The 15,225-nt window shown below is 44.0% G+C and overlaps 1 protein-coding gene and 1 pseudogene across 5 annotated transcripts in view; both read right to left on the bottom strand.

Annotated features, from left to right (window-relative positions):
* Window positions 1-4,883: 4,883 nt before the first annotated feature.
* On the bottom strand, window positions 4,884-6,491 carry LOC117065985 (annotated as a pseudogene). The gene has a single exon (XR_004430122.1). The product of XR_004430122.1 is annotated as an uncharacterized LOC117065985 (transcript).
* Window positions 4,887-15,225, bottom strand: part of SEMA6A (semaphorin 6A) — a 135,232-nt gene continuing 124,893 nt past the window's right edge. For 3 of the 4 annotated variants that reach the window (XM_033181483.1, XM_033181481.1, XM_033181482.1), the window contains one exon: window positions 4,887-9,134. In XM_033181483.1, coding sequence (XP_033037374.1) covers window positions 7,936-9,134 — 1,199 coding nt within the window. In that variant the 3' untranslated portion in view covers window positions 4,887-7,935. The remainder of the gene's footprint in view (window positions 9,135-15,225) is intronic. The other variant, XM_033181480.1, reaches the window with a different exon arrangement.

The raw sequence follows: 15,225 nt of genomic DNA, 5'->3' as shown, positions 1-15,225 counted from the left end.
CAACGTGGAGGAGGAAGACGGGTCCCTAAGTAGAGCTGAGCTCTCTCTTCTGTCTCCTAGTGGAAGATTTTTCTAGGCACTCAACCAAATCATTCAATCACCGATATCAGGGGTAAAGTCAGATGGTTGCTTTGGTACCCATTGTGCTACAGTGACCGTGGAGCTGAAGTGAAATGACAACAGTGGATATTTCTTACATGTCTCTTACTTTCAAACTAACTTTACCTCCATGTTCTGAGGCTGGACAAGTTCTTCACCCTTCTAGGTACAGAGCATTTCTTCTTCTCTGCTTCTGATTCATCCTGGGTTCTTACAAGCTTCTTAAATCTTTTTTGTGATCTCTGGGGCCTGAGCAGGATGAAGCAGCTACAAAAGCTGAGGCTTTCATCCTTTTTCTTTCACAGAGGCAGTTGGTGTCACAGCCCCTAAAGTGGCAGGGTGCGCCCCCAGAAGGGAGGTCCTGACTTGGGCTCCAGCTCCCTCTTTTCCTGCTTTGTTGACAGTTCCTAATAACACTGCTAGCATCAGGGCTCTGCAGACGCAGGAAGGAAGAGGTGTTCTTTAACGATGGAGAAATATTAGAGCACAATGCCCTTAAAATAGAATGTGTGTGCCTAGCCTTTATTTTGGGGACTTCATTGTTGTAACGGTCTCCCCTGGGAAATGCTGTAGGAGACTCTTCCCCTTCAGTGAAGCGGAGTAATTGTGTAACCTAAGGTGTCCCCAAGAGAGCTGAGGGGGATGATGTGGACACACAGGTTTTTGAAATATGACTACATGATTATGTTGATCAGTGCTCAATAGCTCCCTTCTCTCTAAACTCCCGTTTCTTTGAAGTGGGAACAATCATATATATGCTGCCCACCCCACTAGGCTGTTATTAGGATTAAGCAACATAATGGACAAGATTATATCTGCAAGCTGTAAAGTGCTACAAATGCAAAATGTCATTGTTGTTGACAATTGGAAGCCCTGCCCCCCTCTAGGGGGTGGGGGATACCCTTCCACTTTTCATTTTTTATTAAATAAACCTTAGCCATATTACTGAAATTCACACTTCCGCTTTGACATGGGACTAGATGTGCAAAATGTTCAGTATTCATGCCAGGGAACTAATATGAAGTTTGCTAAGAGCAGCCCACTTTCTCAGCACCCCATAATGTGTGTGGTAAGGGCAGTTGTGATGCACAGGAAAAAAGAGAGTGGTTGGCTCATGAAATGGCTTTTCATCATCTTTCTCATCCTAGGAAACCCCTAGGAATCTGCATGAGTTTCTTTCATGTTAGTGTCCTGGCATTTGATATTTTATACAATGTCACCCTCATCTGTTTTCTGTTGTTGTTGTTGTTGTTGTTGTTGTTGTTCCTCTTGAAATCCATCAATGAAAAGGGCTTCTGATTTCATGGTTACCAACTTTCCCCCTTCATTAGCTTCCCCTTATTTGGACCATTATTGCAGCCGGTTAGCAGGAGGGATGACTTGCTTTGGGAATGACATTAATGATTCTCAAAAGAGTCTTTTATCTGAAGGTGATTAGGAAGAACAAAAAAGTTGTTAGCTGCCTCAGCCAGTGCCAGTGGGCTAGCAGGGACCTGTGTCTCATCTCCTCTGCAAACGTCCTGGGTCCCATTTCTTAAACCGTAGTTTATGACACTCACCTTTGACCAGAAAGTGCTTACGTGGAACCCATGTTTTACCAGGGAAAGGGTAGAGCGCCCTCTCAAAAGGACCACTTGGTCAGTATACATGGGTTCCAACCTCTGTGACATTTTTGATACTAGACACCAAGAGGAAAAAGCCCTGTGACATTTGTGTATGCACATGTGTGCATAGATGTGTTTGCAGAGGGGAATGAGAAACCCCCCACTATTCAGCTGCCTCTCTTGATTTGCTCAAATTTCATTTCCATTTGCTAGAGGGACATCTGCACATTTCCCTGCCAGCCACATTTAATGCACATCAGTTCAGCCGAAACCCTCTGTAGAGGTCAACCGCCCCTAGCTCCAGTCTTCCCAGCGGGGGTTAGAGTGAGGGACGCACAATACTCTAAATGGAATATTGAAGGTCCCCATCTGTCTGGCAGTCCCAATCAATACATGTGAGCCCTTCCTTCCACTTCTGTAGAAGAGACACGTCATCACCTGGTCTTAAGACAAGGGAGAGATGTGGGTTTCTAAGGGTTACTGAGTCCAAGCACCCAGCTGTCACAGGGCTGAGCCAGGAAAAGGATTATACTCTTAATCATGTTATTTTGTTACTAAAGGGTTCTTTTAAATTCCCCTCACCACTTCCCCTCAAGCAAAATGTACCAGTGTCTGAAATTAGAGGTGCTTTTCTGACACTTTTACTTGCTGAATGACTTTTTGTTGAAGGAGCTTTTGTTCAGGCAGTAAAACCTAGGCGCTGGGGTCCAGGAGCATCTGATTTGGCTTCTGCCAAATTACAAGGCTGAACAATGAGACCAGTTTTTTGTGTTTATCTGACATGGCCCTTGAGGAAAACATTCAGGTCCAAGATGTCATCTCTGATCCCATGAAACACCTAGCCTGGTAGCTGCATCAGGACAGCCACTGCTTTGGAAAAACAGTCTAAAAGCACTGCAGAAACCTTTAACCTTGTAAAAATCAAGCAAGCAAGCAAACACAATAAAAAATCAGGGTTGTCTGAGGCAGTTTTTGTGTCTGAGCAGGGACATCCCCGGGGCCCCAGATAAAATACTGGCTACACCTGTTCAGCCTCTTTCACCTCTTCAGCAGCCCAGAACAAAGCTGACTGCAGCAAAAGCCAGGAGACCAAGTATCAGGTTGCACTGCGGGGACTGTATGCTTCAAGCCTGTATAATCCAAGCTTCTTTCCAACCCCTTGCCTTGGCCCAGATGAGGGGATCTAGGAAGCCCAGCTAGTGAAGGGTGGGTGTGTATGAAGGGCTTCCTATGAGAATGGATGACTGAGAAAGATGGGGATGCTATCTAGATAGGTGAGCGGGATCAAGTCTTTCTAGCTAGTATTACTCTACTGATCTGAATGAGTGGGGGAAAGAGACCATGAATTTGTTTTCAGAATAGCTGCTCTACCACTAGTTTTGGAGCATGAGCAAATCCTTTCACTCAGCAGACCTCAGCTTCCCCCAGGATTTTTTTTTTTTCTTTTTTTTTTTGAGATGGAATCTTGCTCTGTCACCAGTACAGTGGCACAATCTCAGCTCACTGCAACTTCTGCCTGCAGGGTTCAAGCGGTTCCCCTATTCTCCCGAGTAACGGGGACTACAGGCACACGCTACCACGCCTGGCTAATTTTTTGCATTTTAGTAGATGTGGGGTTTCACCATGTTGGCCAGGATGATCTCAATCTCCTGACCTCGTGATCCACCCGCCTCAACCTTGCAAAGCTTCCCCCATTTTTAAAATAAAAGGGTCATGCTAGATGTTGGTCATTCTGTCAGTTCTAGATAAGACATTTGGGTATAACTGGGCAGAGCTAACCTGCCAATTACATACCATGGAAGTTCTTTCTGGCAAAAAGGGACGATCACAGAGCTGAGTCTGTCCTAAAGAATCTGACCTTGGATGTGGGGTTTTCACTTGTGTTGCTCTTACACACTTGGCATGCCATCTGGCAAACTGCCCAGCTGACCTGTCGTCCCTCTCTGGGCCAATCCACTTCCCACATAATGGCCAAGTAGCTTTCCCAAGCACAAGTGTCTGTTGTTTTATTTACTCCAAAGCAGGGGAGCACTCCTGCTTCAGCTAAAATCCTAGCATATGGGAACCAGGTCCCTCCTGGCCTGTCTCCAACCCCCCTTTCCTGGACTTGGCCTACCAAGCTCTCTCACAGACCCCGCACAAGGCCTGCTGAACCTTCTGCTTCCCAAAGAGCACACTTGGTGCCTTTGCAAAGGATGTCCCCTCTACCTGGGCTAGTTGTTCAGAGAACTCGTTCTTTAAGAACCAGCACAAATATTGTGACCCTAACGTCTAGGGAGCTTCATCAGTACTTTGTTCTTACCTCCAAATGGCAACTACAAAGGCCATGTCAGTCTCTTTGCAAATGAGGAGGTAGAAACTACATTCTAGTTAACTTTGTGCCTAACAGAGCCAGGCGCTATGGATGTAATTCAAGAAACACAATTGGAGATGGCAATTTAAAGGTTACTGGGTCACTATAGGTATGAACTGAGGCCTCAACCTGCAGCTTCCCACACTCAACTGACTTAAAACATCAAAAAAAAAAAAAAAAAAAAGTCAGAGGGTCAAAAGTAAAATACTATAGCTGAAGACTTATTAAAATAATTGTTTTAAAAACACCCCAGAGGAAAACCTGATCTAGGCATTTCATAATGCTCTTTTGCAAAAGAAGAATCAAGCGCTGTGTCCCAATATACCTCCAACTGTGTCTACTGGGTTACAAAAGATAAATGCTAACAAGGAGTAAAATCCAGCCCCCTCCACCTTATTAATATGTAAAAAGACTGAAGTCACATCTGTGCAAAGATCTATTTTTAGTGGACCCTACATACTAAAATCCTAGCCTTGATCTCTTAAACTATCAAGCCTACCATAAATGTTTGATGATGAACAAGCCCATAAAAAGAAAATGCATAAAATGAATAGAAGGAGCCAATGCGTGCTCTGCCTTTTAATTACCGGTGGCTTCTGCGAAAATCCTGCTCCAGGCCAGGTTTGAGCAGAGCAACCGTCAATAATTTGTGTGGGGGTGGCTGGGTGTGGACAGTGCAAACAAATACATCAAACTCTATAGTTATGTACGCTTTGGAAGCCAGATAGAAATGGAGGAAAGAGTAGAATCATGCCCACAAAGGGTGGGGAGAGCAGCTTAAAAAGGAAAAATTAAGAGATAAATAAAAACATTCAGGACACAAGAAATAATGTAGAACAGTCAGGTTTTATTACTTTTAAGTAATAAAGAGCCTTTTCCTTGCTTTTTTCATTTTTTCCCTTTCTTTCTTTTTTTTCCCTTTTTTACAACATACATTAAGTCGTGAATCAGATGTTAGGGGATGTGGAGATGGAAGGAAAATTGGTGACATCACAATATTTTTACAACTTTACAACAAATACAAATCTGAATTTGTTGCATCTACCAGTGTCTAGCAAGGGTGGAAAGCAAAGGCACACTCGGGTTTATGGACCCTCCCCCAACACACAGTGGGGAAAACAAATGGGAAGAAATACTTAAATGCAGAAGACCAGCTCAATACATGTGGGTATTTTAGGGTTAACACCAGAAGTGATGGGTTGTGGGGACGTAGGAATGTGGATGTAAGTTTTGACACAGGTCTCCTTAACAGTTGAGGCAGTGAGGCCCACAAATACTGGACAAGACAGCCGCTCACGTCAATGATGGGTGCTGCACGGCCAGTACTCTCAGGAGTCAAGCATGGGAAAGAAGGGGGCAGGGGGGATACAGACCCATCGCCTTCCTAATTTCTGCATTTCTAGAGAAAACTCAAGGAAGAAAACAATATTTCAATTTCTAGAAAATACTTCAGGGTTTCAGGGGACAGAGTTTACAGGATGTGAACATGGATTCCATTACAAAAGCCAAAAAAAAAAAAAAAAAAAGTGAAAACAACCACCACCACCACCTACTCCTAAACAACAGCAAAACTGCAATGGACTTTTGGAACAAAGGGCTCTCACCCTCAGCTAAGTACTTAGGTCTGAAGGCAACCACACTGATTATGGAGACTCCACTTTTTCACTCAAAACTGTCATTGTCAGTCTTTTTTTGAATTCTTTTTAAAGACAAAACTAAATCCAGAAGATCCAACTGGAAATAAAAACAGACAAAGAGACCACCAAATATACTGTATGACTGTTTAAAACAACAACACTGCTCATGGTTTACAGTATGTGGACAGTTCCTTTGTTCATGATAGAGTAAACAAAAGTCCCTTTTGTGTTGAGCAAATGAAAACCAAGGGGAGAAAAACACACATCACCTCCCATCCCCTAAAAACAATAATAACAAAATAAAAAATAAAATAAAAAATCCTTGCCCCAGTCAACGTTTTTGCAGCATCCATTGTGGTCGGCCTTGTACTTGGAGTTACTCGTTAATCACAGCAGGGACCAGCCTGCCTGCATCTATTTCCATGTCATTTCTTTGTGTGCACTGCATGTGTGTGCTGTGCACATGGCTTGGGGACTCCTCCCAGGTGTCTGCCCAACCACACACAGCCTGCTCTCTAGCCAGTGGACACAGCAGAGAAGAGGAATGGGACGTTAGTCCCTTTTCTGCTAGCAAATCCTTATTTGCTAATCACCATATTGAAATAATCTAAGGGAAGCAGGGAGCTCTCGAGGATGAAAGGGGATTTGCCACCCACAACACTGGGGTCCATGCTTGGCAGCACAGCCAAAGGGTGGTTCGAGTTGGCACAACTAGCAGGCAGTGTGAATTGGAGGGTGTGGTGCTGCCCAGTGTTCTCAGGCTGCGGCATGACAACTATCACCACTGCATTCTTCCATCTGCTTGACTCCAGTCTTTCAGAGGGCTGGAGGGGGGATGGGGGAAGGGAGGGTTAAATAAATATCCGCACTTATTTCAAAAGGGGGGAAAGTTGATCATAACGACAGTTTACACGTGTACACAACTCAAGGTGTAAGGCACAAATTTACATGTGGAAAACAGGCCATTCACAGATGTAACCCCACGAAGAACCCGTGTGATCAAATCATTAATTTATGCAAGGTAGCAGCCAGCATATTAATTAGTTCACACCGTTTGTGGATTTTGTTTGCTGTCTCACATGCAACGTGAAATGAGATGGCGTATTGCAAGCTGGTGCCTTCACAGAAAGTCGGAACCATGGACAAAGCCATGTTGGCACCAGTAGGATATGATGTGCCATTCTAAAAGCTTCTCTCTTGATTGCTTTAGAAATTAGGATCTGGAAGGACTTTGACATGAATTAATTTTTTTGCATGTTTATAGGCCAGAGACATGACCAGCAAATGAACTGATAGATTTAAATAAATATTCCTCTCCTTTTTCCTTTAGCTACAGACCAGACAGTCCAAACACAAAGCTCAGAATTCCAGCTCCAACTTATTTACTCAGTGAATTTATTGTAAAAATAAAGAAACTCAATTATTCCAGTTAATGGTTTTCATGTTAAATAGTTTAACTTTCAGTGGGCTTTCGGAAGAGCTGTTCATAGGATGATATCTGGAAGAGTCCTTTCCTTAAGGAAAAACAGGGTGAACAATAAATAAAGAGTTACTTGCGTTAACGGTCACGTTATTTCATTAAAAGAGAGGAGGAGCAGAAATCTATGACATAGTTGCCCAACATGGCATTTATCTGCTGTAACAGAAAGCTGTAACACTGGCGGGCATTTCACAGTATTTGCGCATAGTAAACTTCTGCCATTGTTAAAGTCTGAGTTAGAATTAGCAATGAATTCTTTTTTTTTTTTTTTGTCTTTTTAATTTTCATGATTTTAAAAAATGTGTTTGTGTTTTGTAGGTTGGAACGCAAACCCAGTGTGGCCACGTCCCATTAAGTTATGGACAAAATGTTTCAGTATCTGTTCACCTCTGTGCGTATGTGTGTGTTGTGTGCATGTGTGTGTGTATATGGGGGATGGGTAAGTATGTGCTTTTGGCTCATGTTTGTGATGATAACTGCAGTCTTTTGTGGGACCGACCTATTGTAGGGTGTGGGGGAAGAGTGAAGGAAGAGAATGGAGGTAAGTCCCCGCCGTTGCAAACCTTCACCAAACCACGCGGCCCAATTTTCGTGCGTACCCCTGTGTCCCAGAGAGGAGGACCCAGCGTCCTCGGCTCGTCTTCGGCTCTGCCGCGGGCCATCTTGGTCTGGTGGGTACTCGAGGCAGTTGAGAACCTTGCTGAGCTGAGCGGGCACCTCGCCTTGCCTGCTGGTTCGACACCTGACCCCCTCCCCCTGGGATTATGTACACGCATCATTGGGCTTCATGGATGTGGAAAGGGGAGCAAAGGAAGGTTTGGGGGGTACGTCCGGCTTTAGCGAGGGCGTACGCTTCAGCCCCGACCTCGTCAGTGAGTTGCAGGCGTGGAGGCTGGGCTGCCTGGACACAGTCACGGCCTGGCCGGAGGGCTGGGCGCTGTGCACCTGCATGGAGTCCACCCGCTGCGGGGCGGGCGGCGGGTTGTCCCCCCTGCCAAAGCTCTGGTTTCTGGAGAGGTGAGAGGAATTGGAGGAGTTAGTGTTGTTTCTTTTGAGAGTGGTGGCCTGGTGGCTTCTGGTGAGCGAGTTCGTGGGGTAGCTCCTCTTATAGTCAACCCCGTAGGAGGAGGAGTGGTGCATTTCCAGCCGCTTGCTTAGGCCGGTCTGAGACAGGGAGGCTCCCGGCGGGCCCAGGGAGGCCTCCCGCTGTGGAACTTTGGGGGGCAGGCTGTCCAGGTTCTCCACCAGGTTCACCCCATGGTTGGGGCTCTTGCTGCTGAGATGTTCCTTGATGGTCTTATACTCCAGGGTGGCTGCCTGGTCCTCCAGCGCCATCTGGGCCACCTCGCTCACTTTGGGTTGGTCCACGTACTCGTGCTGGAAGCCCTGCTGCGTGATGGGCAGGACCACCACGCTGGGGATGTGGCTGGGGGAGGCCCGCAGGGGCAGGTCCGTGGGAATCACAGGGGAGCCCATGGGGGGCAAGTCCTTTGTGCAGGCGTTGATGAGGTTCTGGTTCCTCTCCCACTCGCGGCTGCCGCGGCTGGGCTTCCGCTTCTGCTGCAGCGTGGGAGTGGACTCGGGGGTGGGGAGGGCGGTCAGGTCCAGGTGGTGCTGGTCGGCTTTAATGAGCATCTTGGCCGTGTTGCCCGGAGTGGCGAGCTTGCCGTTGTGCATGAGTGGCGTGAGGATGGCCTCCGGCTTCGGGTCTTTGGATTGAGTGTCCCCAAAGAGGCCGCTGAGCTTGGTGACGCTGCTCATGGAGCCCCGGCGCGAGTGGGTGAGCTCCTTCTCCTTGCGCTGCCCCACGGCCACGTCTTTGCGCCGGTGATCACAGACGCAGTAGACCGTGATGCCCGAGAAGACGGCACCCATGACGAAAGCCAGGATGACTGCAATGGCCAAGAGGGTGACGGGAACCAGCTGGTCGTGGCCTTTGAGGTAACTTTCCCGAATCACTCCTGCAATAGACATCGCACATGGCGTTAAGACATGAAAGCACACCCCGTTTTTGTTTAGCATTCACCTTGTTAATTAATAGTTAATTAATAACAGTAATAAGTGACAATAGCACTTCTGCACAACTTGCCTTCCAAGCTCAGCTTGCCAAACATGAACTAATTAATCCTCCCCAGTCCCCTCGTGTGCAGTATGTAAATGGACTCCATTTGTAGCCTTCTTTGTTGTCTACAAAAGTGCCGTTCAGGCCGGCTGCCGTGGCTCATGCCTGTAATCCCAGCACTTTGGGAGGCCAAGGCAGGTGGATCACGAGGTCAGGAGTTCAAGACCAGCCTGGCCAAGATGGTGAAACCCCGTCTCTACTAAAAATACAAAAAATAAAAACAAAAATAAAAAAATTAGCCAGGCGTGGTGGCAGGGGCTTGTAATCCCAGGTACTCTGGAGGCTGAGGGTAGAGAATTGCTTGAACCTGGGAGGCAGAGGTTGCAGTGAGCAGAGATCAGACCACTGCACTCCAGCCTGGGCGACAGAGCGAGACTCCACCTCAAAAAAGAAAGAAAGAAAGGAAGGAAGGGAGCCAGTGAGGGAGGGAGGGAGGAAGGAAGGAAAGAAAGAAGGAAGGAAGGAAAGAAGGAGGGAAGGAAGGAAAAGTGCTGTTCACTCTCTCCGGTACCTGCACTTTCTACTCTGCTTCACTCCGTGGAATATGGGAGATTTTGGCTTTCAAAAGTTATTTATCTTTCTTTCCCTCTTTATGGCTTTTTAATCTTCCCCTCCTAGAACTGGGATAACCAGGTTATCCTGAGTCTGGAGGAAGAGGCAACAATTTTATGCATGTTAAACGAACAAATCACACAACACTCTAGGCTTCCAGTTGGGATGTTTTCCGATGACCCCCTTGTGGCCACCCGAGCCTCTGTCTGGGGAAAAGTATGTTTGCCTTTCAAGCAACTAGAGGAAAGACAATGTGTATCATTTTTATTTACACTGAGAGAATAAAGCTAAAGTTCACAGACTACAAATGTTTGTGCTGATTTTGCATCACCTCTCAAAAAAACAGTGCAAACTCAATTTCAGGTGAATATGCTGAATATTTGAATGAAGCTCTCTCATTGGAACTGAAAGAAGATTTAGAAATAGGACCGTTTGGGGCCCTGTAGTGGGTTTAAGTGTTAGGTCCCATTATTGCACCTAGAGTTTGCTGTCACAGTGAGATTTTTCAGCAAAGCTAATCTCTTCAATTTAATAAAAATTACGTGACTACACCCATCCATAATCTTACACTACATTAACCAGGATTCAGTGTTTCTGAAGGAAGGTGCCTTCGCTATTCCTGCTTAATCAGCCACCCAGCTGAGCGACTCTAATCAAATGCAAACACTGAAGCTTTTATTTTTTAATGCCAAGTGAGAATACACATCACAATTGTCAGATCTTAAGTGCTTGATGCAGTCGCTAAAAAATAAAATCTCAAATACCTCAATTCCTGCCTCTGGAGAGTGAAAGAACACGAATACATTAGAGGCACTGCATGGGCTGAGGAAATGTAAACATTGTTCCTATTATGGAAATGATAGCAAGACAGAAAATGTACCTTCTCTGGTCTCGGGAGACACATTTTTCATCTACTAAATCAACTCTTTCTGGAATATGTTTAATGTATTTTACTGGCAGGTATAAGTGGCACAGAATTAGAATGAAAGGAAATAAAAATCTCTACCCCTTCCCAAACCCATAACACGCAACCCTTAAACTTCTACTGAAATGTTGTCTTTGTCACAGCTGAGACCTTGAAGCTTTGTCATGGGGGTTTTTCTGCTAAAATATTTTGATTTCTGAAGTGATGGTTTTAAAACCCAGGAACCCTAGCCTGAAAAGTACATTCTCTTTTTCTTTCCTTCCTAAGGGTCCTCCTCCCTTCAGTTGTGACATCACAGTTGGTTGCTGTGGAAATGATTGTCCTGTGACAAAGGATTGTGACTTAAGTAGAAGCAGCAAATATCTCTTAAGAAATAAAGATTCTGTGATCCCACAAATACCCTCGGTAATAAAAGGCAGTCGAGGCAATTCACCATAAGGAAAGAGTGTGCAAGGTGGTAAGATATCAAATAATTTCCAAATGTGATGCTTTTCAAATATTTCCAGATTTATCTCCGTCAGCTTTTAAGGGGTAGAAACTGAGAGGCAAAAAACAGCCGGAAAATTTGGCTGTTAACTCACACCTTTTGTGTGTGAAGCTCCCCAAACAGCGGGGTGTCCTGCATTCAAATCTATTTTAATACCTATTCACCAAGTTAGTGTGCTAATGAAAATGTTCTTTCCTTCTTAAATTTGCATTTCCTCATTAGGCTAAAATAGCAACTGATTTTTCTTCAATTTTGATTATGTATGGGGTTCTACTGAGCATCATTTTTAACCCCCTACATATAATTGCACACAAATGTACACCTGTGGATAAAATGGGCTTTAATTTCCCTCACTGACTTGGTGATTTCAGTGGGAGTTTAACACAGGCTAGACCCCAGTGATGGGATAGGGGTGTATTATGTATGTTTTTCATGGCAATGAGTATTTCATGAAACCCTTCCAGGCAACCAAATTTAGGGGGACTGGATATTCCCAATAAATGTGTATTATAATAGGAAGCTATTTATAATTGACTTTGGCATTCTATTATTTAAATTGCCCTCTCAGTTTAAAAGGAACGTGGAAAGAGTAAAGCTAGAGCAATTCATTGGTTTCACTGGGAGAACTGCAAATGTTTCACATGTATCCATTGCTTCTTAGCCTTACTTGTAGCTCCCAAATATCATTCTTCTTTCATGTCTGAAGGTCCTTGGCTATTTTGGACTCATGAAAGCTACTTATTCTTTCACTAGGAAGAACTCTTTTTTAGTGGATGATATTTGAGTTCAGGTTTTTGGTTGTTAACAAGTTAAGTAGGATCTGACCTTTCAGGAAAATGGTATCTCAGACAGATTTTTTTCCCCTGTCTCATTTTGTTATATAAAGAGTGGCCTTAAAAACATTTTTGCATCTCTTCATCTATCCATGGGGAGGCACAGGGCTTTCCTCATCTGCTTGTGTAAATTCAGAAATGTCCAAAGATAGAAACAGATCAGAGAGTAAGTTGAAAGTGCAGTTGAAGAAGATAAGGTAAACGTTATTTTTGGAAATGACTTTCAAACTTAAAGCTTTCTGCTTGTATCATGAAAAAGGCCAAAGAAGCATTCACAGAAATGATCAAGTCAACTTTGTGGCATAGCCATTGTGAAGGCTTGGAAACAGCAGACTTGTCAGTGGTGGTGATATAAGCAGCTAGAGAAAATCTCAGTGGGCTTGGAATTGCAGGCTCCCACTTACTGGCTGAGCGACCTTTTGGCAAGTGGTTTAACATCTCTGGGCCTCAGTTTTTTAATCTGTAGCATGAGGTGAACACATCTAATCTTACTGCCTTACTGGGTTGTTACAAGAATCAAAGGAAATAAAAAATAGGAAAGAGCTTAAATGCTGTAGTTTGCTGGATAAGTCTAAAGCTCAAAAGAAGCCACAAAGGAGGAGTGGTGGGTTAGTGGCTCACAGAGGGCTTCCAAGTGATAGGTGCAGCTGCTCCATTGGATTCCATTTGCTATTGGTCTCCCACTGGAGAGGAGTAGACCTGTGCTTCCCTAAACTTCATGCCTTCTAAATGCAGGCAAAAAGGTGATATGAGATTTCGAAGCAATGTAAGGGAACACATACTGTTTCAGGACGCCTATAGTTACTGAATTTTGAAATAATTAAAACAACAAAAGTGGGAAATGTTGGCAATTATAGTTGGATTCTCAGTGGAGTACAAATCCTGGGCAAGTACCACATTTTTTCTGCATATACAACCCTTGCCATCCACAGAGTTCTTAGTTGGGTAACTCAATACATGATAGCTGAATAAATGGCCTTTCAATACATTGTAGAGCTATTTTTAAATGAACTTCTAAACTTAGTGGGTCATCTTTAGAGTGACTACCCCCTTGCTTTTGAAGTCATGGAAATAAATTCTATCCAATCATATAAAAGAACTTTAATAGTAACATCTATCAGACAAATAAAAATAAATCTATAAAGGTGCTCAGTAATTTGCTGAAAACAATAAGAAGAGAAACTATTTCAAAAATGAAATTAGTTCTGGGAAAAATCCAGAAGAGTCGATGACGATACATGGGTTATTTGCAACAACTGAGTGCTCTGGTGGAACTGAATAATTAGAGAAAAAAAATGCATCCCTGCAAAGGGCAAAGGGCAAAGGGCAACAGGCTAGAGCTGAGTATCCTTTGCTTCAGATGTTGCGTGGAAACCCTGGGCAAGTGAAGGGCTCTTGGAGGGTGGTATACTCCCCTCCTCAGGTATCCTCCCACTGCAGAGAGAACAATCAGAGTTGGCTTCTCTACCCTAGGGTCTTGAAATTCTTTCCTCTTCCAACCCCTGCATCCTCTTCTGCTCTCACCAATTGAAAATGGGGCATCAGTAATGAAAACAGTATTTGAAAAATCCTTTGCATTGATTCATTAACCACCAGCTATTTCTCACCAGTCATAAGGTACTAAATGGTTATTCTTTCCACCTTCCTACTGCAGGAAGTAAGGCACACCCTGGCTTAGAAATTTCTCTGAAATCATGTCTTAAACTGGCAGAACTGAGAAAGAATAGAATCTCCACTGTTTTTTGTTTTTTGTTTTTTTTTCTTTTCCTGAGGTGAGAGTTTTCAGATGCTGGAGGGAGGCCTCAGAGAGGCAATTTGAAGTTCTTTAGAGTCCAAAGCAATGAAAAGATGATGAAGGACCCTCTGCCCCCAGGCCCTGCAACATGTGATTCAAAATAAGAACAATTGTAAACTGTAAACCAAGAGGAAGCCCAGTACAATTCTGACTTTTCCTACGATGACCATGTTAATAAATTTTGAAATATCAAACACTACATTCCTTATTTTAAAAAATGTTTTCTAGTAGCCCTGCTCACGGATACTATTCTGTGCAAAGGGAACCTAGCACCAGGCTCTGAGACACTTTGCTTTAGAAATGATGTTTTCCCCTAACTTAGGGTTGGGTTGTGTCTTTATTATCACTCTCCTAGTATAACAAGGTTTTGGCTCCGAGCATCTTTGTGGCTGCCTTCAGCAAACATTTACCAAGCACTGCACTAGGTGTCGGGGAAGGACAATGATGAATGAGGCATAAACCAGCAGGGAAGAAGGCAAGTGCTTGCACACAACTCCATCCAAAGTGTGGCTATGTCATGAGATATATCACTTCTGCTTCAACAGTGGCCAAAAGCTTTACATTGGAGATGGCATTTGAGCTAAGCCTTAAAGATGCATAGGATTTTAGCTGGAGTGGAGACAGCAACAAGAACTGAGGCTTGGAGGGAAGGAAAGGGAAGGCCGTGGTAATAGCAAATAGTCTAACTCCCTTCTAGTCTCTTAGGCTATAGGCATGAGCCACCCTTCCATACTCTAGCTTGCTTCATGGCTCTCATACAGGCTGTTCCCTCTGCCTGGAATATCCCTACTCACTTTCCCACTCATCAGACCCTATCTTTAGGGCTCAGCTTAAATGGGGAAGCCTTCTCTGACTCCTTAGGCCAGGTAAGTTCTTCCTTCTACAAGTGTCCCCAGAGCTCTGCATTTCCTTTATCCTAAAATCATCACTAGTATGATAGTTGTTTTTCTCACCTGGACTGCTAAAACTCATTACTGAATCTTCAGGCAGAAAGGTGCTCAGTAAATATCTTTTAAATAAATAGTAAAGGAATGCATACATGAATGAGCACTTGTAGAGAAAATATAAGAGCAAGAGCTAGAAACATCATTTGGAAGGCTGTGGACAGCCTTGAATGATTAAAAAAGAGGTTTAGAAGATCTGCCACTCATAGAAAGAAAGTTCTTGGTTAATTTATCTGCAGTTTCTCTTGCCCAAGAAAGCTAACTTTCAGCTTGCTCTGTTCCACATTGAATCCATTATCGAAAAACTCTTGGCTTCAAAGAGTCAGTATCATTGCATCAAAAGCACAGCTAGTCTACCTGCATTTATTATTACTGTTTTCAGAATTAAAGCTTT

This window comes from Trachypithecus francoisi, unplaced genomic scaffold (assembly GCF_009764315.1).
Source record: "Trachypithecus francoisi isolate TF-2019V2 unplaced genomic scaffold, Tfra_2.0 Lachesis_group2, whole genome shotgun sequence".
Classification (NCBI taxonomy): Eukaryota; Metazoa; Chordata; class Mammalia; order Primates; family Cercopithecidae; genus Trachypithecus; species Trachypithecus francoisi.
This window is presented reverse-complemented; position numbering and strand designations above follow the sequence as displayed.